Here is a 26,948-nt window from a genome sequence, read left to right on the forward strand (position 1 = left end):
GAGGCTGTGGGTACGAGGATGGTGGTCTGAGGCCAGCCCTGGGTAAAAAACACAAGATTCTACCTGAAAAATAACTAAAGAAAAAAGGACTAGGGGTGCAGTTAAAGTGGTAGAGCACCTGCCTAGCAAACATGAGTTCCTGAGTTCAAACTCCAGTACTGAAAAAAAAATCAATTGTGTAGCCAGACATAGTGGTACATGCTTGTAATCCCAGCAGAGACAGAAGGACTGTGAGTTGGAGGACAGCCTTGGCTACATAGTGAGACCCTGTCTTTGAAAAAAAAAAAAAAAGCATCTATGTGCTTGTGGTATTTCTCCCGAACTGATTCATCATGTATTTCTCAAGAACCCACTTGTAGATGTTTGTAATTGGCTACAAAGATCCTCCTGGCTAGTGTGCCCTTAAGCCCAGAGCACTAAGCCCCTTTGGAGGAAATGAAGTTTTTGGATCATTTCCCTTCTTGGATGTGGGCCCCAGCACATCAGGGTGTGGGTGCAACTCTCTAAGCTCTTGGGTGACATGTTGGCTAGCTAGTTTAGTTATATGTTCTATCGCAGGGTTAAGAAGGATTAACAAGTAGACACAATGGAGACTCAGTCACAAGGGAAAATACAACCTGGGATTGTAGTGCAGAGACCTGCATAGGATCAGAGCACTAGGACTCTAGTCACCTTTAAACTCTTCTCCCCTTCAAGGGTTCTAATATTGTAGAGAGAGGGGAGGGGGTTTCTGGTTGTAGAGTACAGGAGGGAGATTGAGGTCTGAGCGCTCGGATTTCATATTGCACCTTGCTTCTGGGGGGAGTCACAAAATTCCACTGAGAGAGGAGTTGCCTATCTCAAACATAACAATGTCTTCTTTGTTTGTTTGAGACAGGGTCTTGCTGTGTTGCCCAGGTTCATTTTGCACTTGCAGGCTCAAGTGATCTTCCCACCTTAGCCTGGGAACCATGTTTGACAATAATGACTTCTTGCTGGGTGCAGGTGGCTCACACCTCTAATCCTAGCTACTTCAGGAAGCAAAGATCAGGAGGATCATGGTTCAAAGCCAGCCCTGGCAAATAGTTCATAAGACTCTATCTTGATAAAAACCATCACTAAAAAGGTGTGGTGGAGTAGCTCAAAGTGTAGGCCCTGAGTTCAAACCCCAGCACTGAAACAAACAAAAAACAGTGACTTTTTAAGTCTTTATTACATCACTAGCGTTTGATTTATTTGTTAATAGTCCAAAACCAAAGAAGCACTCCCTCCTCTCTAATTTTCACAGGGGCAATCTGAGCTCCAGTCTCCAACTGGAACTTAGCAAGACTTGGCAAGAATTTTAGAAGTCACCTTGCTTAGGTCTGTCATTTTATAAGGGGAAAACTAAGGCTCAGGGAGGAAGGGGAGTGGAAGAGGGGAGATTTTTGCAGTTATAGTTAGATCATGGCAGATTTTAGCTCTTCTGGATTCCAATCCTGGGCTACTTCTAGAAGTGGCATCTAAGAATGGGGGAAGAGGGTTGAACTAGGTACATGGAGTCCTGGTTTCCTTACCTCTCAATATCTGGGTAACCCCCAAATCATGTCATCTCTTTCCTCATACAAATACCTACTAATGTACTTATCTCTAATTGTCATAACAACTCTATAAAATAGGTTTATTGTCATCGGGAAAAGGACATAGGATTCAATGACATTTGAAAATGATAAGTAAATGGCAAAACACACAAATAAGAAATAAATATTGAAATTTTAACATTAGTGGAAGAATATGGGCTTTAGTCAGGACCTGTGGTCACCTTAGATAAGTTGTTATCTGAGTCTGTTTTCTACTATATAAAATAGGGATAATGATTCCTTTCTTATAGGGTAGTCAAGAAGATTAGTGATTGTACATACCAAGATTCTAGTGGGAGTAAGTGCTTAATAAGAGCTTATCTCTATTCAGTACTTAAAAATCATCTTAAATCTCATTCAATTCTCACCCAGTGCAATGACATGAATTATTATAATGAGCCTCATTTTATCAATGAATGACCTGAACCCAGATAGAGCTCACATTCTTGAGTTCTACCCTTCTCTCCTTCCTAATCATCATCATCATCAATATAAAGTCCATTTTTTTTTTTGGTAGTACTAGGGGTTTGAACTTAGGACTTTGCACTTACTAGGCAGGCATTCTACCTCTTGAACGGTACCTCTATCCTTAGAGTTAGTTATTTTTGAGATGGAGTCTTGATTTATGCCTGAGCTGGCCTGGCCCACAGTCCTACTATTTGTGCTTCCTTGTGTAGCTGGGGATGACAGGAACATGCCACTGTGCCAACCACTGGTTGAGATGTGGTCTTGCAAACTTTTTGCCATAGCAGGCCTTGGACCATGATCCTCCTGCTCTCCTGAGCAGCTAAAATTTTAGGCTTGAGCTGCTGTGCCCAGACAAAGTAGAATTTTGCATTCATAGGCTATGTATTATTTAAGGACAATAAAGCTGACTTTATAATACAATCTTTAATAATATATTAATATAAAGCAACATGCCTTACTTGAAATCACTTTTGAGTAACATCCAAAGAATGAAAAAATGGTTCAAAAAATTCCCAAGAGAGTTGGGAAGATAATACTATATATTAACATATACACTTTTTTTTTTGGTGCTACTGGGGTTTGAACTCAGGCCTATACCTTGAGCCACTCCACCAGCCCTATTTTGTGTTTTTTTATTTTGAGATAGGGTCTTTCAAACTATTTGCCCTGGGTTGGCTTTGAACTTCAATCCTCCTGATCTCTGTCCCTTGAGTAGCTAGGATCACAGGCGTGAACCACTGATGCCTGGCTAATAATATGTGTGTGTTTTTTTTTTTTTGGTGACACTGGGATTTGAACTCAGGGCTTCATGCTTGCTAGGTACATGCTGTTACTGCTTGAGCAACTCCACCAGCCCTAATATGAACTCTTTTCCTTTTTTTGGAATCAGGGTCACACTATGTTTTCCCAGGTTAGTCTCAAACTCCTCAGCTCAAGTGATCCTCCTGCTTCAGCCTCCTGAGTACCTTGGGACCTCAGGCACTAGCCATCACACTCAGCTATATAAACCTTTAGGTAAAATTTTGTGTATGTACTGGGAATTAAACCTAGGGCTTCACTGCTACACAAGAGCTCCATCACTGAACTATACCCCCAGCCATCTTGATGCACTATGTAAGAAAAATGAATTTTGGAATCAGATCTGGGTTATAATCTGGACTCTCTCTTTAGCCTTTCTGAATTAGTTTTCTTATCTATAAAACTGGAATGACAGGAATATCATAGTGATACTAATATGACTGGTTGTGATGCCCTGCAGGTTAAGTTTGTTTGGTTCTTGTCCAGGGTTAGTCAAAGAATACCAACCCCAGACAACAGGTTAGTAGCAAGCAAGAGAAAGTTTATTGAAGTACAGGAAGACAGAGCACCTGAACAGGTGGGGTCAGAAAGACTGAGTCATACCAACTGCAACATCTAGGGGGTTTTACTTGGTTCTTAGGGTAGGGTTTGCAAGTTCTTGGAACCAGCTTTCTGATTGGTTGGTTCTAGTTTTGGTTTCTTATAAACCAAAGGTTGGTTTCTTGATTCATTTTTTCTTTTCTTTTTTTTAAAATGTAAAGTGGGAGAGTTTATTGAGGTAGAAAACAACAAAGTGGGAGAGTAGAGCCCTGGAGCTGAAGGGAAAGGGGTCCCAAGAGAAGGTGATCTCATTTTTTTTCTTTTCTCCTGAGGTTGTCTGTCAAACTTTAACTGCTCTTGTTCCCCTTTCACACCTGGGCGACACACTTATGGGGAGTACTGTCTGGGTCAACATCCTGCTGTGCTTTCTTGCCCTACTTTTGTTCTCTGGTTGACTTCATTCAGCTGCCTCTTTTTTTTTTTTTTGACGGTCCTGGGGTTTCACGGTTGCGTAGGTCAGGCGCTCTACCACCTGAATCACTCCACCAGGCCAGCTGGCTCTTTCTAGCCTCCAGCCCTGACTGTCTAAGGTCAAGCTAGCTCCTAACAATAGTACTGGTTTTAGAGTTATACCAGATTATACTTGTCAAAGTACAGAAACTGTCACCAGGTAACCACTTAATAAATATTAACTGTCTTTTTTCCCTCCTGGAGTAAAATGGAGGGGAGATAAAGACTAAGGATTCTCTACATTGGGATGTTACATTCTGATTGTACCTCAAGGAAAAATCGAGAGGAAACCAGGCATCCTTTTTAGGCCACGTATATCAAGGGCATCCCCTGCACAGGATCTTCCTTGAAAGGACACTTTTCTATTTTTTATCCAATCACATCATCCCTCTTCATCTCTTCTTTCTGTTACTCCCACGCTCAGCTCTCCTGAACACTCTTTTTATTTTTTTTGTGCTACTGGGGTTTGAACTCGGGGCTTACATCTTGAGCCATTCCACCAGTCCTTTTCTGTGATGGGTTTTTTCTTGGCTTTTTTTTTTTTTTTGTAGTACTGGAGTTTGAACCCAGGGCCTTACACTTGTTAGGCAGGCGCTCTACCGCTTGAGCCACTCCACCATCCGAGTGTGAACGGTTTTTCGAGATAGGGTCTCGCTAACTATTTGGCCGGGCTGGTTCCGAACCACCATCCTCCTGATCTCTGCCTCCTGAGTAGCTAGGATTACAGGCGTGAGCCGCCATAGCCCGGTTTCCAGCACACCTTTCCAAGTCCCTTATTTCTCCCTGGCTCAGGGCCCTTCCTCCCTTCTTCATTTCTTGTTCTAATTTTTCCGCCTTTGTCGCCGTTGACCAATCGGGTATATAATTGTCTCTTAGTTGTGCTGGAGCAAGTACTGGCCAATGACAGGTCGGCTTGTTTTGGTGCCGAGGGGCAGCTAGTATTCTCAACGCTGATTGGCTGGAGTGGCCCCAGTGAGAAAAATGGCTGCGAGTACCTCTGTGGCCGTGGTGTCGGTGACGGCGGCCGCAGTGCCCGACCTGTCCACCAACGCAGATTTCTCGGATTTGCGGGAAATTAAGAAGCAGCTGCTTCTTATTGCGGGCCTTACTCGGGAGCGAGGACTGCTGCACAGTAGTAAATGGTGAGGTGTCGGGGTTGGAAGGGACCGGGCTTGGATGCTCGGCCTTGCGGGCCGGTCCAGCTGATGGAGGTTGTGTGGGTGTTGCAGGTCTGCGGAGTTGGCCTTCTCCCTTCCGGCGTTGCCGCTGGCAGAGCTGCAGCCCCCGCCTCCTATTACCGAGGTAAGGGCATCTTCACATCTCCCGAAGGGATGTGCAGCGAGAGGACTGAGCGCCGCGCTACTGGAAGGCAACCAGCTGCTCAGCAGGCGTGTTTGCAGAGGGAATGCAAAACATTTAGGGAGTTGCGCCTTGTCAGCAGCTTTATCCGGATGGGTCTGTTGAGCTTTGAAACGCTTGGTGATGCTCTTACTACAACTGGGGAGAAATAGAAACAATCATTGCTTAAGATGTCAGCCTTTTAGGTTTTGTGGCTCAGCGATACTCGTAAGGATGAGATGAATCAAAGTTTTTACAGCAGCGCAAAACTATTTTTACACTGCCTTCTGATTGGCGTTGCAAAATGGTTAAGTGTGTGGGCCTTGGGTTCAAATCTCGTAAAACTAGTGAGTTTGGACAATTTAGCCTTCTGAAACATAGTTTCTTTATCTGTGAAATGAGGATTATATCTACTTTGTGAGATTATTGTTGGAATTAAATGAAGCAAACGCACCTCATTTAATACTCTTACGATTTTCAAGTAGATTTGCATCTATAGTTGTCTTTTTTTTTTTTTTTCCTTCTTTGAGACAAGGTCTCGCTATGTAGTCCAGGCTAGCCTCGAACGTGTGATCTCCTGTCTCTGCCTCCTGAGTGCGAGGTCTTTTATTTTGTATATTTATTTTAAATTGCTGTTATTATTATTATTATTGGCAATCCTGGGAATTGACTCAACGAGTGCTGGGATTCTCCGTATGCCCCACCATGCCCAGTACCAGTCATGTCCTGTACTAGTAGCATCAATGTGGGCAAGTAAATTATAAGTGACAGCCTTCTCTTCTATCTATAATATTAATAGTTGTTGGGTTTTCAAGAACATTAAATAAGACAATGAGAGTGAAGCATACATTATTCTAATACCAATCTTTGAGTAAATGTGATTTATATCTGTCATATTAACTTTTACTTCCCTGTGTCTACTTTCACAGAGCCTAGGAGCATTGATGGTCCTGAATAAGATAAAACATTGTTGAATGAGTATATAAAGCAGAGTGCCAGGTGACAAATGGAACCTCAGTAAATACCTCCCTCTAACAGGAGTTTAGATGATATGCAGGGATTTTGTAGACATTTCAAAAACCTAACCATTATTGAATTATTAGAAAGTGTTATATAGCTTTCAACTTCTTATGAAGTGTGCTGATTTTTTTATTTAGCAGCCTCTTTGCTAATTTGTTGGCTATTTAGCATTTTCAGGTCTTCTCTAAGGAGTATACCTGAAAAGACTCAGAGAAACATTTAAATCTAATTTTCTTGTTCTACAGTTTGAACTAGAATAAACCTTAAAACTTTGGCTTTTTTTTTTTTTTTTTTTTTGTGAGACTGGATTTTTAATTCATTGCTTCACACTTGCAAAGCTGGTGCTCTACCACATGAGCCACTTCTCCAGTCCATTTTGCTCTGGTTATTTTGGAGATGTGGGGGGGTTCTCATAAACTTTTTGCCTAGACTGGCCTTGGTCTTAAACCATGATCCTCCTCATCTCAGGATTACAGGCATGAGCCACTGGCACCCAGCCAAAATTTTGACTTTTTCACTAGCCTTTTATTTTGAAAAGGTACTTCAGGGGAAAATAAGTTCTCTGGCCTTCTCTGGTAATTTATAAAAATGCTGTGTATATGCATCTATATACATATATGTTATGCTTTTGGGAGGAGAGAAATAACATTTTTTCCTTTATCTTGAAATTAATATGCTTCTTATACTTGAACTTCGGTTGTTCTATTCATAACCACTTGCATAAATTTGTCTCTTGTAGGAGGATGCCCGGGATATGGATGCTTACACTCTGGCCAAGGCCTACTTTGATGTTAAAGAATATGATCGGGCAGCACATTTCTTGCATGGCTGCAATAGCAAAAAGGCCTATTTTCTGTTTATGTATTCCAGATATCTGGTGAGGGCCATTTTAAGATGTTACTTTTTCTTCAATGAAGCATGTGTATTTAGAACCAAGTGGAAAAAAATTAATCTTTTAAATAGTTTGGCAGTGGGCCACCAAATGAATGTACTTTATTAATACTTAACAGTAGTAAGAAATTATGATAAGTTTATGATAAGTAAAGTTTAAAAAATAATGACATGGAAGGAAATATTCTTAGGAATGACTAATAGGATAATTATTTGCTTTAGGTTATATAAGGCTTTTCATGTCTGTGAATTAGTTTTATTGTTTAAGAATTAAGTGACAAGCTAGGCCTGGGAGGCTCATACCTGTAACCTTAGCTACATCTCCAAAAATAACCAGAACAAAATGGACTGGAGGTGTGGCTGAAGTGTTAGAGCACCTGCTTTATAAGTGGAAAACCCTGAATTCAAATCCCAGTGTCCCCCAGACCCCCAAGAAAGAGTATTTTTCTTTTCTTTTTTTTGTGGTGGTGGTGGGGATCAAACCCAGAACCTTGGATATGATAAGCACCATGCTGTACTACTGACACCCCCAGACCTAGGTCTTTTGTTTCCTTTTATTTTCTCTTTTGTCCTTCTCTTCCTTTCTTCTTTCGTTCTCTCCTTCCCTCCTTTCCTCAAGTTGTTGCCCATTTTTTTCCACTGCATAGTTACTATTATTTCACTTACAACTAATGATCAATCTGTGGAGATATACTTTAAGGCCATGCAAATATCTTGCACTTCATAAAAAGTTTCCTCTAAATTTAATATCTATTGTTAATTCTTGCTGCAAGCTCTTTACCATGATATTGCAAAGTGTTTCCCATTCCAGTACTGTCTATATTTATTGTTCACATTTGACATTCTGCTCTTATACAATAGCCTCCCTTCCCTTCCCTTTTTTTTTTTTTTTTTTTAAAGTGGTACTGGTGTTTGAAGTTAGGGCTTCGTGCTTGCAAAGCAGGCTTAAAAAAAGCGACACTCTTACCACTTGAGCCACACTTTCAGTCCATTTTGCTCTTTTTTCCCTGACTGTCCTCAAATCTCACTCCTGGTTTCAGCTTCCCAAGTAGCAAGGATTACAGGTGTCAGCCACCAGTGCCTGGCCCTTCCCCATTTATCTATGTAGCAGCAGGTGGACTCATGGATTCCTGTGTTTTTAATTGTTTAATTTCATAACTGTACTTAACAATTTTGTGTTCCAGTTATCCCAGATTTAGCTAGTGGGAACCCCTGAATGGTTGTTTAAAATTAATGACCAAAAATAGAGGAAATTTAGTTGGATTTGGGCCGTTGAGGTAGAATCAGGTGCTATCCTCAAGTTCTAGGATAAACTTAAAAAAAAAAAAGACCTATTTGTTGATTTTCTCTTACAGTCTGGAGAGAAAAAGAAGGATGATGAAACAGTTGATAGCCTAGGTATGATTTTTTTTCTCTAAATATTTTGCCTTAAAAAGTAGAGTTTCAAACTTAAATGCCTACCGGATTTGGGCTGGTAATATGAATGGACTGAGGAGCACTGTTGTACATTGTTGAGCACATGGCTTATCTTAGCTGCCTGGTTGTCAGCCAGCTCCAGCTGAGGACTGCCTTGTGAGAGTCTGGGCCTGCTGTTGTAGGGCTTTCTTTCCTTGACCCCTCTGTTTCCTACAACCTGAAGTTGGAATTTTAATTGACACTTTAGATTTTTAAATGTTGATACAAATTCAAATAAAACAAATGTGTGAACCTAACAAAATAGAACTGCAGATCCATTATCACTTGCAATTTCTGGAGTAAAATAAGTGGATTGTGTAAGATGTCATTGGCCATTTGTGAGTGTTTTCTTGAGATTTCAGGGGTATTTGGGTTGTTGCTAATGGGAATATGTACATCTTTGAGAATGAAAACCAGCATCCTTTCCTTAGATCAGAAACTGTTTCCTTCCTAGGTCCCCTGGAGAAAGGACAAGTAAAAAATGAAGCTCTTAGAGAATTGAGAGTGGAGCTCAGCAAAAAACATCAAGCTCGGGAACTTGATGGGTTTGGCCTTTATCTGTAAGTTTTATAGTAACTTGGGACTTTCTATAACATACTCTCTTTAGTAGAAGGAAAATATAAAGTATTAACCTCTCCTTTTTTCCCAGGTATGGTGTGGTGCTTCGAAAACTGGACTTGGTGAAAGAGGCCATTGATGTTTTTGTGGAGGCTACTCATGTTTTGCCTTTGCATTGGGGAGCCTGGTTAGAACTCTGTAACCTGATTACAGACAAAGAGATGGTAAATTGAGATGAGCTATGGAAAAGTAGAAAAACCTTTGCTACAGGTCTTATGTAATCTGTAATAATGTAATGGGGAATGGTGTTGTCAGCATGACCTTTGTTTATAACTAGCTCTTTCCTGTGTTTCCAGTCCCAGTCCCTTTCACTGTTTTTAAATTTAGATTTTTTTTTTTGCTACTGGAGTTTGAACTCAGGGCCTCACGCTTGCTAGGCAGGCTCTCTACCACTTGAGTTACTCCACCAGCCCTTTTTTGTGTTGGGTATTTTCGAGATTGTTCTTAAGAACTATTTTTCCTGGGCTGTCCTTAAACTGCCATCCTCCTGATCTCTGCCTCCTGAGAAGCTAAGATTACAAGTGAAAGCCACCAGTGCCTATCTTAAAATTTCAATCTTTATTTGATAATGATTAGCTCTTGTTTAGTAATTGTCATTGGATTCGCATGCATTTATATTAGAATATTTTCATATTCAAGTTTTACCGTAGCTTCTTTTATAGACTATATATTACAGTTTCTCTACTTATTCCAAAGATACCATAGGAAAGTTTTCTCTGATACCAAGAATTGCCTTAAAACACTATGTGGGCCTGTTCTAAGAAGTCATGGATTCTCTAAAGATTTGGAGGCCTTTTAATCATGATGTATGAAATTGATTTATAAACTGCAATTATTTTTAGTACTTATTATTATAGAACTTTGTCTGTAATGTTTGTTTTGCTATTTGTCAATGGTTAATGGAAACAACATATTTCCTTTTGTTGGCTCTAAAGAGCCAAAGGCAAGTTGATTTCTCCCAGTAATGATTTGTGCTACTTCTGAATCTATGTCTGAAATCTTATCTTAGTTTACTTGTATTTGCCCATCTCTTTTTATGTGTGTGGTACTGGTGATCAAATGCAGGGCCTTGTGCATGCTAGGCAATCACTTAACCACTGAGCTACATCCCCAGGCCCCATCTCTTCTTTTCACTTTATTTTTATTTTCACCCATCTCTTAACTATCTAGTAGACTTTCATTGAAAGCTTATGTCTGATCTCAAAATACTCAAAACCAAATTTCTCATATTGCATGCCAAATTCTCTTTCTTCCTTCCACCTTGGTAGACTATCACTACTTTCTCTGTTTCTCTAGATATCCAGTCTGCTTGAGGGGGTGGGGTGGTGGTGGTGGTGGTGGTGGTGGTGGTGGTGGTGGTGGTGTGTGTGTGTGTGTGTGTGTGTGTGTGTGTGTGTGTGTGTGTGTGTGTGTGTGTTAAATCCAGGGCCTTGTTACCTCAGAGTCCTATTTGTCTCTCCCTTTTCTTTTATCTCTCTCAATCTAGTCAGTCATGAGACAATGCCATGGTTACTTTCTGGTATATATCTCTTTCTTTTTGTTCCCTTTGCCACCTCAGTTATCATTTTAAATTCAGCTTACTTATTAAGTAATAGATAGTTTCTAGTTTTCCCATTTTTATATTTCCATTTCTAAGCTATCTTACATACTCTTTCCAAACATTTTTTTTTTTTGGTAGGATTATAAAGCAGGCACTCTACCACTTAAACCATACCTCCACTCCATTTTTGCACTGGTTAATTTGGAGATGGGATCTCTGATGAAACTGTTTGCCCATGCTGGCCTAGAACCAGCATCTTACCAATCTAAGCCTCCCAAGTAGCTGGGATTACAGGCGTGAGCCACCTATACCCACCTAATTTATACTTAAAACACAAATCACATCATTCTCTTGGCAAAAATTGGCAGTATCCTGTTGTACCCCATTTTCTGTTGCATGATAGGATCTGCCCTATCAGTCCAATCTTATTTTTTCACTCTTTCCCGGTACATAGCTTCCTCAAACCAGGGTATTTTCCTTATCTTACTCGTCTGCTTTGCCTCTACTTACATTGTCCTTGCCTAGAATGTTGTCTTCTTTTTCTGTCTCTTCCTTTCTCTCACTTTATTACTATTATTTTTAAAATTTTTTGTTTCTGTGGTGTTAGGGATTGAACTGAGGGTCTGTCATATGTTAGACAAGCACTCTACCACTGAGCTACATCCCTAGCTCTTGTTTTTTTTGTAGTGCTGGAGTTTAAACTCAGGGCTTTGTGCTTGCAAGTGTATCACTTGAGCCACACCACCAGCCCCCTCTTTTTTTAATTTAAAATAAGAATCTTACTCATTCTCTTTCTTTTCTTTTTTTTTTTTTTTGGAAGCTTATCCCACTAGGCCATAGTCCATTCTTCCCTAATTGTACTTATAAGTTACACATATTTAATCAGATTACCTTGTATTCACTTTTAGGTGCTCTAATAAAATTTTAGTGATAAATGACTTCAGACAATAAAGATTATTCCTTGATGTTCGTATGGAGAGAGGTCAAATTATATTAAGTGTGTCCTTCTCTCCTGTTGCCAGCTGAAGTTCCTGTCTTTGCCAGACACCTGGATGAAAGAGTTTTTTCTGGCTCATATATACACAGAGTTGCAGTTGATAGAGGAGGCCCTGCAGAAGTATCAGAATCTCATTGATGTTGGCTTCTCTAAAAGCTCTTATATTGTTTCTCAAATTGCAGTTGCCTATCACAATATCAGAGGTGAGTGAATAGGACAATGAAATATGATTAAACCCTGAGAGGTACATTGTGTAGTTTTCTGGAACTCTTTATCTTCTGTTTTCAGATATTGATAAAGCTCTCTCCATTTTTAATGAGCTAAGGAAACAAGACCCTTACAGGATTGAAAATATGGACACATTCTCCAACCTTCTTTATGTTAGGGTAAGTTGCTTCTCTTGCTTGGGTGTGATTAAGGTCTTATGCTTTAATGTCCTCAATTGGAGGACATTCACCATGTACATTAGCTACATGAACAATAATTTAGAGAGTACTTTTTCATGCTTAGATCATCTTTCTTTTTTTCTCCCAGAGCATGAAATCTGAATTGAGTTACCTGGCTCATAACCTCTGTGAAATTGACAAATACCGTGTGGAAACATGCTGTGTAATTGGTAAGTTAACTACATTTTTTCCTTTTAAGATTTATCTATGTTTTAAGTAACAAATACAAAAATAAAAACAGTGTAAAGTGTCAAAGGTACTAGAATATGAAAGCTTACCATAATCCCACCCCTACGATTGGTGAACATGACTAGAATGTTTTCTGTGCACATACTGAAACTGTGTGTATTTGTATATGTATGTGTAGTTTGTTTGCAAAAACTATGCCATTCATACTGCTGTGTTAATTTTTTTTAACATATCTTTGATTTATCTTTAGCCTCTTTCTGTATCAGTTTTTTTCCTCAGTACTGAGATTTGAATTCAGGGCCTCACACTTGTTAGGCAAGTGTGCCTGTACCACTTGAGCCACTCCTCCAGCAAAGGGTAGTACTAGGGATCCTTGAGATGATTGAACTTCTGAGTTTTTGTTTTGTTTTTATTTTTGGCGATAATGGGGTTTGAACTCACAGCCTTGTGCTTACTAGTGCTCTACCACTTGAGCCATGCTCCATCCCTTTTCTTCTTTTTTGAGACAGGGGTTGTCTTGGCTGGCCTTGAGCTTACAATTGTCTTGCCTCAGCCTCTCAAGTGCTAGAATTCTGAGTGTGTACCACCATCTCTGGCCTTGGTTTATATTACTTTTGATAACTGTCTAGCATTTGGAGGTGGTGCTGCTGGGGATTAAACCTAGGACCTAAAATATACTAACTTTGCACTCTGCAATTTAGTTATATCTCCAGCCCCCAGTGTTTTTTTTGTAGACTGGGATTTGAACTGAGGGCCTTACACTTGCTAGGCAGATGCTCTGCCACTTGAGCAACTCTGCCAGCCCTTTTTTGTTATTGGATTTTTTTTGAGATAGGGTCTTGAGAACTGTTTCCCTTGGGCTGTCTTTGAACCACAATCCTCCTGAACTCTGCCTCCTGACTAGCTAGGATTACAGGCATGAGCCACTGGTGCCTGGCTCAGCCCTCAGTATTTTATTATATACACGTACTATCACTTTTTTTTTTTTTTTTTGAAAGTTTTAGCAAGGAATTAGTATAGCAGAATAAAGTATAGATTGGGGAATTGGGGGAGAGGAAAAGAGAAACATTTCCTGTTCCAGATTCAGGAAATGGGAACAAAGACTCCGTATCACTTTTATTTAATAATTTTCCATTATAGAAGTTACAGCCAGGGTTGGGGGCATGGCTCAAGTAGTACAGCACCTACCTTCAGGAACCATCTTTGTGTATACACATTTACTTGTGTATGCTTGTGCACCTATTTCTGTGTAAGTAGATCAATGTGTGTTCGCTTTAAACTTTAATATAATTAAAAGGTTTGTAAGAATTTCCAGTCCTATGAAAATAAATGGAAGTATCTGTTTCCCTGACTATTGTCAGTGTTGACACTATTGACATTTGAGCTGGATGACTTTTTTTTTTAATCTCGTGCTGTCCTCTGCATTATAAGTGTTAGCAGTATACAGTATCTCTACTCACTAGATGCCAGTAACCTCCTTCCCTCATTTGTAACAATTAAAAGTGTTTCCAGACATTTCCACGTTTCCTTTGAGGTCAGAATCACCTTTGGTAAGAACATGGTCATATATATTTGGCCATACTGTGTGGTCTGATAATCAGGTAATGTAAATAGCTGCTCCTGGAGAAAAGCAAGTGTGTTAGTTCTAATTGAAAACAGGTTCCCTGGAGGTGAAAGGGATACCCGTTTCTGGGTCTTTGGTCACATTACATTAAAGTCTTAGATTTTTACCTTTCTAGGTTAAGATGTTATTAATAATCAATTAATCATCAATAACCAATGGAATTTCAGCTTATCAGTCATTCGATAAGTATTTCTAACCTTGGAGGAAGTCATGATGTAGAAAGGGAAGTAAACATTTACAAGAAGTAGATTAAGTCCTATGGAACATAGATTAGCATTGAAACAAGTGATCTTTTTAAGATCAGAGCACTGGTGCTATGCTTGTTTGCTGCCCACCATTTTCTCTCCTTTTAATGGTATCCTAATAAATCTTTTTCTTCTCTTAAAAAAAAAGTACTGTGAGTAAACTATAAAGTCCACAGAAGTTAGGGTGGAACTCCAGTTTATTTAGAAAACAATCCAAACATCTTTTGAGGGCTGAGGATGAGGCTTAGTGGTAAAGTACTTACGTAGCACATTCAGGGCTCTCAGTTCAATTCCTAGCACCACAAAAAAAAAAAAAAGAAAAAGAAAAAGAAAAGGATAGAAAAGAAAGCATCTCGAGTGTCTTCTGAGTGGCATGCACTGTGCTTTGTATTGCAGTGTCTACGTCTACCCTAATTGCTTATTGAGCAAAACTAGTAAGAAAGCAACTATCGAGGCCAGCCTGTACTACATATCAGGCTCAAGGCTAGTCTGGACTATCTCAAAAAAAAAAGGAGGAAAGTAAATTATAATATAGCAGATTGAGTGTTTTGACTGAGGTAAATAAGCTAAGGCAGTACATAGGAAAGATATTTGTATTGGTTACCTTGCATCACTGTGACCAAAATACCTGAAGATCAACCTAAAGGGAAGAAAGGTTTTAGAGGGTTTAGTCCATAGTTACTTGATTCTGTGTTTCTTGGCCCTTGTTAAAAAAATCGCCATGGCAGTGAGTGTGTGGCAGAGGAAAGCTGTTCACTTTGTATTGGAGAGGAGGTACCCTAGTTTTCACCACTTCCCAATAATCTCATCATCTTGTGAATCCATCAAGGAATCAATCCATTCCTTAGGTCACAGCCCTCACCATCTAATCTGTGTAAATGCCATCATAGACATACCCAGAGGTGCTCTTTACTAATCTCACAGATATTTCTCAATCTAATCAAGTTGACGTGATTAACTATCACAGTCTCTAACACAGTCTGAGATTAGGGAAGGCTTTTTGGAGAAGAAGATTCTTGAAGGATGGATAGCAGCAAAAATTTCAAGAAGAAGAAGGGTCAGTTTGGGAAGAGCATCACAGTACAGGGGCATATACGTTGTTTTTGAAATAGTTCATTTTGCCTGAAGCATGGTGTGGAGATAGGAATATACAAACAGGATAGATCTTAAAGAGCCTTTTTGCCTTGCTAAAAATTTGGGTTTCATTCTTAGGGCAATTGGTGTTCTCTAGAGGGTTTTAACCAGAATGATGAAAATGGTCAATTTTTCATTTTCAAAAAAATGAAAAGAGACACTACTGAGTTGATTAGAAAAAGAACATTAGAAAAAAGGCAAGAGAGACCAGTTAGGAGCTTTTGCCATAACCCAGTGTAGGGATGATAAAAGCCTAAGGTATTGAATTAGAGAGAATGGACTGGGAGACTGTGTTAGAATGCTTGCTTGGCATTCTTCTCCAGTGCCACAAAAAAGGGGTTGGGAACTGAGAATGGTTTCAGAAGTATATGCAAGGCTCTAGGTTCCATCTTTATACCGCCACAAAAACAACAACACCAAAAATAATTAGGCACATATTTAGGAAGTTATTCCTGTTATTTAGGAATAAACAGGAATTGGTGATGTACCCTTTACATGATAAGAGTAGAGGAGATAATGAATAGTTCTTTTTTTTAACTTATTAACTGAAAGCCAATTAAATTCAGAGGTGATGTACATATGAAGAATAATGATTTAAGAGTTTCTTTTTTTTTAATTCCAAAATACGTATTTATTTATTAAGAATTATTTCACTTCTACATAAAAATCACCATTTGTTCCTCATTGGGTTTTTTTTTTCCTTTTCTTTTTTTTTTTTTAAACACATCAGTTCTTTTGGGGTTGCTTTGTTTGCCCAGTACTTTATTTTTTATTTTTATTTTTTTGCCCACTGACATCCAAGAAGTTTTATTGTAATTATGCTGTGCTACATTATGGTTTGTTCTGCTATGATCTTAAGAAGAATCCTGTAAGGCCCAATACCTCTTTATGCTGAGTATCAATACATTTCTTTCTTTCTTTTTTTTTATTCATATGTGCATACAATGTTTGGGTCATTTCTCCCCCCCCTCCCCTACCCCCTCCCTAACCCTGCCCAGTACTTTAAAAAATAGCTTTTTTTAGCACCAGAAAGAGCAGTTAAGGCAGTGAAGCATTTTCTTGGACTCTGCAGCTGGAGAAATTCCCCCTCCAGAGAATTCCTGTTTCTTAGATAGTTTCTTAGATTGGAAAGGTTGTCCCTGAAGAAAATAATTATGCAGAAGAATGCAAACACAGTCATGAAGGGCCATTGTCTGTGCCTGGTCAATAGCTTGAAAAGGCTTGCTGGTGGGTTTCAGCTATAAAACCCAATCTGGCAAGACAAAGAGAGCAGGGTTTCTAATGATCCTGCTGTGAGGTGGGGCTGATCAAACCACTGGAGAACACACACTAGTCTGCCTTTTTAAGAACACTGCAGTAGAAACCCTGCATAACTTCCAATCATAAACTGTTCATGGTCCTTAAAATATGCAACACATCATTTGGCGAGGTCATCATAAGGATATGTGCTTCACTGCTGGGGCACACACTGGTCCCCCAGTGAGGCTGTTGGTGTGGGGAGAAAACAAAAGAAAAAAACACTAGGACTTAATTTATTAGCAGTATTAATTGGTTTTTATCATACTGAAATGCAGGGGTACAGTTGATCTGTGCTGTTGTGAAATTCGAAGGAGATTTGGAAGGAAGATCAGTATTTATGGCCCATTAGGATAGGTTAAAAAAATGACTTTTAAGAACCTGGGGCTGGGGGGAGTGGGTGGTAAGGGAGGGGGTGGGGGCAGGGGGGAGAAATGAACCAAGCCTTGTATGCACATAGGAATAATAAAAGAAAAAAGAAAAAAAAAAAAAAAAGAACCTGGGGCCTCCCCCTGTAGGTCTTGCTGGTCTGTGGGCCCTTCCTGGGGACCAGCTGGCTTGGTTCACAGTGATTTGGAGTTGCTTGTTCCTGCAAGTGGCCAGATGTTACAGAGCCTACACCTTGTAGTTGAGCTCAGCGTTCATCTTGTACATCTCACAGATGACATCAATGGTGGCAGTGTAGTTGACTAGGGAGAGGCGGATCTTCTCCAGGCACTCCTTCTCTGTTATGTTCTGCCCCTTGGAGAGTGCACCGCATACAGTGCTGCCTGGAAGATCTTTTGCACTATCCAGCCGTGGTACTTCATAAGGGCCATCTTGTAGGCCTTGGTGGTGTTGACGAGGTTGAGGTTGGGGTGGTTCTGCTCTCCGTCACAGATGCTCTGGAGGAAGACGTGGATGAAGTGCAGGCCTCTTTTTAGCCACATCAGCACCAGCGTACCTCCCACTTTGGGCCATTCTGCTCTGTACCTTTCCTTCTCCATCTCCAGAAAGTTCTGCAGTGTCTGGAACTTGGCTGGGTTGGTGTCATACACGGCTTTGATTTTCATGATGTTGCCACTTATGTCTGCCTTGATGGGTGTAAACACTGGGGAGCCAAGGCAATCAAAGAAGGGTGGCAGGTGGGACACCGCCTCCAGGAAAGGCCTGGTCTTAATCTGTTTATCCATGGGCTTCAGAAGGTGCTTGGCAAGCAGTGCCATTTCAGGGTTGAGGCCTGTGGTAATGCCCCAGCTGGTGCCACGGGCAGTTTTTTTGTTTTTTGTTTTTTTCTTTTTCTTTTTTTGTTGTTTCATGGTTTTTTAATCTTCAGAGGCAAACTCCTGCATGGTTCCACCCCCCCCATATCCATAATAGCCAGCAAATTTTCCAACATATAGTCAATAAATGTTGAATTTAGCCTACATAACTTAAAAATCAAGAAAGGGAACAGTGTGGGGCTGGTGGAGTGGCTCAAGTGGTAGAGCACCTGCCTAGCAGGCACAAAGCTGAGTTCAAACCCCAGTACTACACAAAAAAAAAAAGGGAACAGTAGATTTTGACAAAAACTTCATCTTTCATATTATAGCCAGTTCAGAGGACGTGAAAAGGAGAAAGAAGGATGGAAAGAAGAAAAGGAAGCTGAGGATCTAAGAGAATGAAACAATCTAAGAATAGAGTGATGGCAAGAACGTCCTACTTGTTTGGTCCTTGATTCTGCTTTTATGTCTTGATGTGAATTGCTTCCTTTTGCACCTGTTCAGGACTCCCAATCTCTGAGAGAAGGGAGAGAGAGAACTGGTCTGTCTGTTGCCAGACTGTACAAGTTTAAATCTAGGTTCTGATACAAACTAGCTATGTGAACTTGGACAACTCGGCTAATCACTCTGTGCTTTAAGTTCTTAAAGTACTGGGATTTGTACTCTGGACCTCATGCTTGCTACACAGGCACTTTACTACTAGAGCCACTCTGTCAGACCTTTTTTGTGTTGAGTATTTTCAAGACAGGGCTCACAAACTTTACCTGGAACTGGCCTTGAACTGAGATCCTCCGATTATATCTAGGATTACAAGCATAAGCCACCAGTGCCCAGCCGTGCTTTATGTTCTTTATTCATACGAGAGAATAGTAATAGAACCTGCCCCCCACAGAGCTGTAAAGATTAAACAAATTAATATGTATAAACATTTACAGCAGTATAAGTTGCATGGCACATTACAACCATTCAGTCTCTTCCACCTGGCTTAAAAAAAATATATATATATATATTACACACATATATCTCAGTTACGTAATCTTTGCCCAGAACTTAACTGTTAAACCTTTAACATCCCCTTTGTCATTCTAACTCCTTTAGCTGCTGAAGCTTATATCCTTGCTATCACTACCCTATCTCTTTTCCTCCATAACAAAAGTTCACCTTTGGGTATTGTACCTAGAATCTGCTTACTCTTCTATCTCTTAGTCTGAGTCAGGAACAGAAACAAAGATATCCTGGTGTAGCACATAAAACCCTCCTTTTTTCTAGAAGAACAAGAAATTGAGTTTGGGTCTAAATAATCAGGTAAAAGAGTACAGATAGTTGATGTAATTGATTTCTCCTAAATCAAACTAAGAAGCTGAGTCTACATAGATTAAAAAAAAATGGAGGTTTTCTTTCTTGGTTGTCTTACCAAAATAATTTCCTTTTATTTGGCAGTACTGGGATTTGAACTCAGGGCCTCTACCACTTGAGCTACTCTACCAGCCAGAGATTTTTTTTTTTAATGCAGGTTTTTTTTGTTTTGTTGTTGTTGTACCTTTCCTCCTTTAAATTACTTGTGTTGCTAGGTCTGGACAAATAGTTCGAGAGACCCTATCTTGAAAAAACCCATCACAAAATAGGGCTGGTAGAGTGGCTCAAGGTGTAGGCCTAAAGCTTAAGCCTAAGTACCACCAAAAAAAAAAAGAAAAAAAAATTGTGTTAACATGTTCTCAGACCACATAAAAATAGTCACACAAACACAGAGTTTACTGAGCTATTTGCTTTATAAAAATAGGATAAAATTACATAGTTATTGTTATATTTTACTTTTCTCACTCAACTATACCTCAGGAAAATCCCTCCAATGTTGTTATAGCTCTAAGCCATTCTTTAAAAAAAAACAAAACAAAACTTGCTGGGAGTATTATTGTAAACCTGTAATCCCACGTGGGAGGCAGAGGCAATAGGATTACAAATTTCAAGACCAGCTTGAGCTACCCTAGCTCAAAGAAAAAAATTTTTTTTTTTTTTTTTTTTGATGATACTGGTGTGTGAACTCAGGGCTTCATGATTGCTAGGCAGGCATCTACCACTTGAGCCATTCCACTAGCCCTTTTTTTGTGTTGGGTATTTTCAAGATAGGGTCTTGAGAACTTTTTGCCCTGGCTGTCTTTGAACCGTAGTTCTCCTGATTTCTGCCTCCTGAGTAGTCAGGGTTACAGACGTGAGCCACTGTTGAGACTTTTTTAAGGTATAATTTATATACCATAAAATTCACCCATTTTAAGTTTGTAAAAATTTCAATGAGTTTTTGTATACAAACATTTATAACCATCATCACAATCCAATTGAGATTACTTCATAACCCCAAACAATTCCTTTGTACTTATCTTCATGCCTGCCTCCAGCAACCACTGCTCTGCTTTCTAGCTATATAGTTCTGCCTATTCTTGGATTTCCATATGAATGAAATTTTGTAATATTTAGTCGTATTGTGTGGTATCTTTCAATTGGCATGCATTTAAGGCTCATCCATGTTATGACACTTATCAGTAGTTCTTTTCATTCCCCATTGTTTGAACATACTGCATTTTGCATATCCATTCACTACTTGAGGTAAGCTACATAGATGGCTTTTAAACCCTTCTATAAAATCTTTTACAAAACCCTGAAATCTTTCACTTGCCCTTTTCAGGACTAGTGGTAACACAACTGTCTTAATTTTTTGGAAAGGAGGGAAGCTAAGAACTTTTTTTATTTTAATTTATTTTATTATATTGTTGTACTGGGGGTACACTGTGACATTTACAAAAGTTTTTACAATTTATCATAGTTAAATTCACCCCCTCCATCATTCTCCTAGAGCTCTTTTTAATCCATGAGGTACCTTCTTAGAAACCTATGTTTGAAAAAAGTATAGTTTGAAAACTACCAGTATAAAGCATACTGTAGAAAACTCTGTGTGTTAGGAATATATGTATATAAATGCTATATCCAGATGAAATAAAATGAAGAAAAACTTGCAGTGTTTGGGAACACTTTTTTAACCTGAATGTGTGATAGATTAAATATATTTCCCCATGTCACCTCATACTGGCATGGTCTGATCTGGAAATATTGGCTCAACACACATCAGCAGTGTTTCCATTAGTACTTGAAGGGCATCAGCTTTATTTATTTATTTATTTTGCATACTGGAATTTGAATTAAGGGCCTACACCTTGAGCCACTCCACCAGCCCTTTTTTGTGATGGGTTTTTTGGAGATGGGTCTCCTGAACTACTTGCCTGGGTTGGCATCCTGATCTCTGTCTCCTGAGTAGCTAGAATTATAGGTGCAAGCTACAAGCACCAGGCTGGACATCAGCTTTGTGAAGTTGGACTAAGAGATCTTCCTTGAATGGATTATCCAGAACATCCACCCAATTAAAGACCATATTTTTACATAAAATGAAAAATTTTAAAAAACTTCAAAAGATATATTTTCTAAAGAAACGAATGTTTCCCTTGTGTACAGTTTGGTTCTTCTGCCAGGACTTTAGGGGGAATAGGTTATAGCTTCATGCTCACTTGGTGAACAGCCCAATGCAATCTATTTCAGCAGACTTTTTTTTTTAACCTTTCTAGATATTCATATAAATATGTGTGTACATATATATATATATACTTTTTTTTTTCTTGGTGATACTGGAATTTTAACTCAGGCCTCAAGCTTGCTCTACCACTTGAGCCACATTTCCAGACCTGCTTTAGTTATTTTTTGAATAGAGTCTCATATTTTTTTTGCCTTGGTCAGCTTGGTCCTTTACCCTCTATTTATACCTTTTATATAGCTGGGATGACAAGCACTTGCCACTACACCCAGCTAATTGGTTGAAGTGGGGTCTTGAGAACTTTTTGCCCATGATTGTCCAGATCTCCACCTTCTGAGCAGCTGAGATTATAGACCAAAGCCATTGCATCTGGCTAATTTTTGTTTTTCTTTCTTGGCAATACTGAGGTTTCATGCTTGCTAGGCAGGCACTCTATCACTTGAGCCATACACCAAACCCTTATATTTTGTTGTTGTTTTTTTAATCAGGCAATTATTATAGTTTACGTTCTCAGCATGAGAAAGCAGCCTTATATTTCCAGAGAGCCCTGAAGTTGAATCCTCGGTATCTTGGGGCCTGGACACTGATGGGGCATGAATACATGGAAATGAAAAATACCTCTGCTGCTATCCAGGCTTATCGGTGAGCATATGGTTGTGGGTGAGTGGATGGAGCAGGTTGATGTGATGTCGGGAGCCTCTGTTGAGCCTGCAACCTTGATTGTACCTTCTCACCAGTCTACCTTTTCCATTTCTTAGACATGCCATTGAAGTCAATAAGAGAGACTACAGAGCTTGGTATGGCCTTGGGCAGACCTACGAAATCCTTAAGATGCCATTTTATTGCCTTTATTATTATAGACGGGCTCACCAGCTTCGGTAAGTCTGGTCACTTGACAATGTGTTCGCTGTGGGAGGGGCTAATACTGCTTCTTTCTCTTTTGATTGCCATTGATGAATCACTGTGAATGATTTTAACTACTGGAGACCTAAGTTTATACTTGCTAAACACTGTTTGATCATTTTTATTTAGTGTCTTCCACTAATGGGTTGATAGTATAATTATGAGCACAAAGTAATGTAATTATATGAAGCATTCTATTGAAGACTGGTCCTTGCATAGATTTGAAATAGCAATAAAATAAGTATCAGGGGTACTTTTCAACAGAAAACTTCAGTTAATGACAATCTTTGCTCAGCTCACCTATTCCTCTTCTTTCTCAGGCCAAATGATTCTCGTATGTTGGTTGCCTTAGGAGAATGTTACGAGAAACTCAATCAACTAGTGGAAGCCAAAAAGGTACCTGATATTTGGCCTTGAGATTTTGAGTGCAAATCTGTTTAGATGAAGGTTGGACTATTTGTACTCTAATTTTTTCATTATTGTGATCTATGTGTATAGTGAAGTCTGAATATTTTAAGGGTCACCACTTAAGCTAAAAACAAAAGTAGGCTGAGAGCATCAATGGCAATGCCAGTATGTAGCCTAGACATGTCAGAACCAGTAAAAATGTTTTGTATTCTGCATATCTGAACTTGTAGAAGGCTTGGAGGCCTTAACCTTTATGTGATTAGTTGTTATACATGGGCAATGTCAAAGTGACTGTTTTTTGTTTATTTGTTTTTTAACAGTGTTATTGGAGAGCTTATGCTGTAGGAGATGTGGAGAAAATGGCTCTTGTAAAACTGGCAAAGTGAGTGGAATGCTATTGATATTGCATGTTCTGGACCCTTCCATCCTTCCATTGTCACATGAATTTGAGTTCAGTAGGGTATACAAATGCTAGTCTTGGAATTGAGTCATCTTTTGTGCGTGGGTTGGGGGGAAGGGGAGGGGTGCTGGGGTTAAACCTAGAACCTTGCACATGCTAAGCATGCACTCTACCACTGAGCTATACCCTAACCCTAGCCATCTTAACTCTGGAAAGTGCCATTTCTCTTTTAAGGGGGAATAGCTTTCCTACTACACAAGGGATCAAGAATGAATTGAAAAAAGGAATGGGCCAGGGGTGTAGCTCAGTGGTAGAGTACTTGTCTGGAAAGCAGGAGGCCCTGAGTTTGATCCCCAGCACGGAAAAAAAGAAAAAAAAAAAAGAAGAAATGATTTATTTATTTATTTATTTATTTATTTTGGCAGTACTGAGGCTTGAACTCAGGGCCTTCACCTTGAGCCACTCCTCCAGCCTTTTTTGTGAAGGGTTTTTCAAGATAGGGTCTTGCGGAACTGGTTGCCTGGGCTGGCTTCAAACCATGATCCTCCTGATCTCTGCCTCCTGGATTACAGGATTACAGGTGTGAGCCATTGGTGCCCGGCTGAAATGAAATTTTTATGTTAATGTATTCTAAGAAAATGCTGGGGATATGGCTCAAGTGGTACAGAGCTTTCCTAGCAGGAGCAAGGCCTTGAATTCAAAGTCTAGTATCGCCAAGTTTTTTAGGAAAATGACTTTAAGTTCTAATTTCCTGATAAGACCAAGAAATTTAACAAATTGCTCAAAAATAGTTGGTAAAGACCTGAAATGCAATTTCATTCCTGCCAGTTCTTATTTGGACTCATAAGTCTGAGTTCCTTAATGTATTTTTCAATATCATTCCAGGTATTACTGGAGAGTTTTTGAGGGTTGTATTATCCAACATAAATATTACTCTTTTTTATTTATTTTCTGCAGTACTAGGGATCAAACCGAGGGCCTTGTGTGTGCTAGGCAAACAAACACTTAAGCACTGAGCTACATTCCTAGCCCCAAGTATTTACTCTTAACTTTCCTTCCATCATTAGTCGGAAGAATGACAACTGTAAACTCCCCTAGCCCCACCTCCCCCACAGAGCCTACCATGTGGTACTAGGGATTGAACCCAGAGCCTCACCCATGCTAAGGCAAGCACTTTACCACTAAATTATACTCCTAAATTTTTGTGTTTTTTTTTTTTTTTGTAGTGCCAAGGATTGAACCCAGGGCCTTGAGCTGCTTGTTAGGCAGGTACTCTATCACTTGAACCATGCCCTCAGCCCTGATTCTAAGCTTTCTAGAGGTATTCATCTGATGGGCACTAAACTCTTCTGGAGCCAGGCCTTGCTACTTGGGAGGCTGAGATTGAAAGGATTGAGGCCAGCCCAGGCAAATAGTTTGTGAGACCCCGTCTCCAAAATAACCAGCACAAAATGGACTGGAGGTGTGGCTCAAGTGGTAGAACACCTGCTTTGCAAGTATGAAGCCCTAAGTTCAAATCCCAGTCCCACAAAAACAAAAAATACCCCCCCCCCCAAAAAAAAACCTCTTCTGGATCCCAGTGTGTCATGTCAAAATTTGTATTTGTCTGTATATTGTCTTTTTTCTTTTTGTCATAATCATGTTTTTACTTTTAAACTTTACTTTTAAACTAACTTGCTTTGAGGTCTGATTTGTATTTAAAGCCTAATTTCTTTTGTAGGCTTCATGAACAGTTGACTGAGTCAGAACAGGCTGCCCAGTGTTACATCAAATATATCCAAGATATCTATTCCTGTGGGGTATGTGTGATAGCATGAGAATTGTGTTGCTGATATTATTTTTATCACCTCAGTCATTCCTGATTTCCTTATCTAGGAAATAGTGGAGCACTTGGAGGAAAGCACTGCGTTTCGCTATCTGGCTCAGTACTATTTTAAGTGCAAGCTGTGGGATGAAGCTTCAACTTGTGCCCAGAAGTGTTGTGCATTCAATGACGTAGGTATCAGTTCTTTAATAAAGGGATGCAATTTGGGGCTAGAATATATGGTTTTTACCATGATGTGTTACTTGGAAGGTGGATAAGTATGTCAATAGAAAGCCTACCTTTTTTTTTTTTTTTTTTTTTGAGACAGGGTTCTTGTTTATGTAGCCCAAGCTGGCCTTGAACTTGTGATCCTCCCGCCTCAGTCTCTTGAGTGCTGGGATTACAAGTATGTACTACCACCAATTTATAAACCTACTCTGGTCTGTGGAACAGTAGTATCTTTCAATAGCCTGTTTTTGAGAATAGCCTTGAACATATTTTGAAACAACTGCTTGACTTTATTTCAGACCCGAGAAGAAGGTAAAGCCTTGCTCCGACAAATCCTACAGCTGCGGAACCAAGGCGAGACTCCCACAACTGAGATGCCTGCTCCCTTCTTCCTCCCTGCATCACTGTCTGCTAACAACACTCCCACACGAAGAGTTTCTCCACTCAACTTGTCATCAGTCACACCGTAGTTGCGACTTTTAAGTCAGCACATTGCTAGACCCCATAGTAAGCCTTACCTCTACATAAAGAATGGCCAGGTCTCCCAAGGACTTCAGCTCTTCTCATTTCTACAGATGAAAACAGCCTTGAGGACAGAGGCAGACACAAGTACTGGCAGGAACAGATACTTGTCTTTTGCTAGTTAGAAGCACTTCTATCTCCCTTTTCTTCAAAGAATGGCTGTAGTTCTTGACCTTCTTCCCAGAATCCCCCTTCCCCACCCCCAAGCAAACACATCCCTTATACAGCACTTTAGCACAGGCAGTGTTACAGGAACAAGGTTTTAATGCTTTGGGAGTGGGATAGACAAGGGGAGAAAAATCTGCCACTATCCCCTATTCTGGCAATAGGCAGCATCAGGACACTGGACAGAAAGAGCCTTTTATTTTGGGTTTTTTTTTGAGTTGCAGTTTCACTGTACAGCCTAAACCAGCCTCAAACTCTCAGTTCTCTGGCCTCAGCCTCCCTAGTGCTGGAATTACAGGCATGTACTACCATGCCCTACTAGAAATGAAGTCATGAAGTTGTTGAGTAAAACCCCCATTCTGATGTCAGAGATTAGGTTTAAATGGAGTAGAGCTACATGTGTTCTTTGGAGACATTCTTCAAAACAGTTTTGAAAAGGAGTCTTCTAAAAGCTTTCAAATTGGAAGCAACTTAGGGTTAAATAGAAGAGAAAAAGAATTTCTGTGAGCATGAATTATTGATGCCCTTTCCTGAGGACAAAGATGTCTATAGCATTAGCTATAGCCCTATCAAAGCAAAGAGACAATTACAGATTTCATGGACATTTGAAAATAACTTTTGACTACAGATAAGAATAAACTTACTTTGTGCTGGTCTGTTTTTCCCTCTATCGCCAAAAGAATACATTTTTTTCAACCTCATCTGTATAGACATGGTATTCTTATGGTGCTCACAGAGGGTTTCAGGCTGGTGCATATGTGTTCAGTAGCAGATAATATGCTTTGATTACGTTTGCTGTGATGAATTTGTACAGTATATGCTATGGATCATTCTTAACTTAGGATCCAGCCTTCTCTTGTTTCTAGGACATTTTTACTCATCTCCTAATGTATGATGCTTCATTTTATATTAAAAAAAGGTTTAGAATATCTAAAGCCACTTGAATTCATTTCTTCCTAAGTCTTTTTAGGCTAGATGAACACTAGTTCTGGT

At 39.6% G+C, this 26,948-nt stretch overlaps 1 protein-coding gene and 1 pseudogene across 1 annotated transcript; one reads left to right on the top strand and one right to left on the bottom strand.

Moving 5' to 3' along the window:
• Positions 1-4,878: 4,878 nt before the first annotated feature.
• On the top strand, positions 4,879-26,890 carry Cdc23 (cell division cycle 23). Its single transcript, XM_020185234.2, has 16 exons — positions 4,879-5,056; positions 5,144-5,216; positions 7,012-7,149; positions 8,519-8,561; positions 9,073-9,178; positions 9,268-9,400; positions 11,799-11,976; positions 12,062-12,159; positions 12,308-12,389; positions 22,014-22,167; positions 22,284-22,403; positions 22,749-22,824; positions 23,157-23,218; positions 24,957-25,035; positions 25,112-25,231; positions 25,568-26,890. The coding sequence occupies exons 1-16, from the start codon at positions 4,896-4,898 to the stop codon at positions 25,736-25,738; spliced, it is 1,794 nt and encodes a 597-aa protein (XP_020040823.1). The 5' UTR covers positions 4,879-4,895; the 3' UTR covers positions 25,739-26,890.
• On the bottom strand, positions 17,323-18,065 carry LOC109700178 (glycolipid transfer protein-like; annotated as a pseudogene).
• Positions 26,891-26,948: the final 58 nt, after the last annotated feature.

Source organism: Castor canadensis, chromosome 6 (assembly GCF_047511655.1).
Source record: "Castor canadensis chromosome 6, mCasCan1.hap1v2, whole genome shotgun sequence".
In the NCBI taxonomy this organism is placed as follows: domain Eukaryota; kingdom Metazoa; phylum Chordata; class Mammalia; order Rodentia; family Castoridae; genus Castor; species Castor canadensis.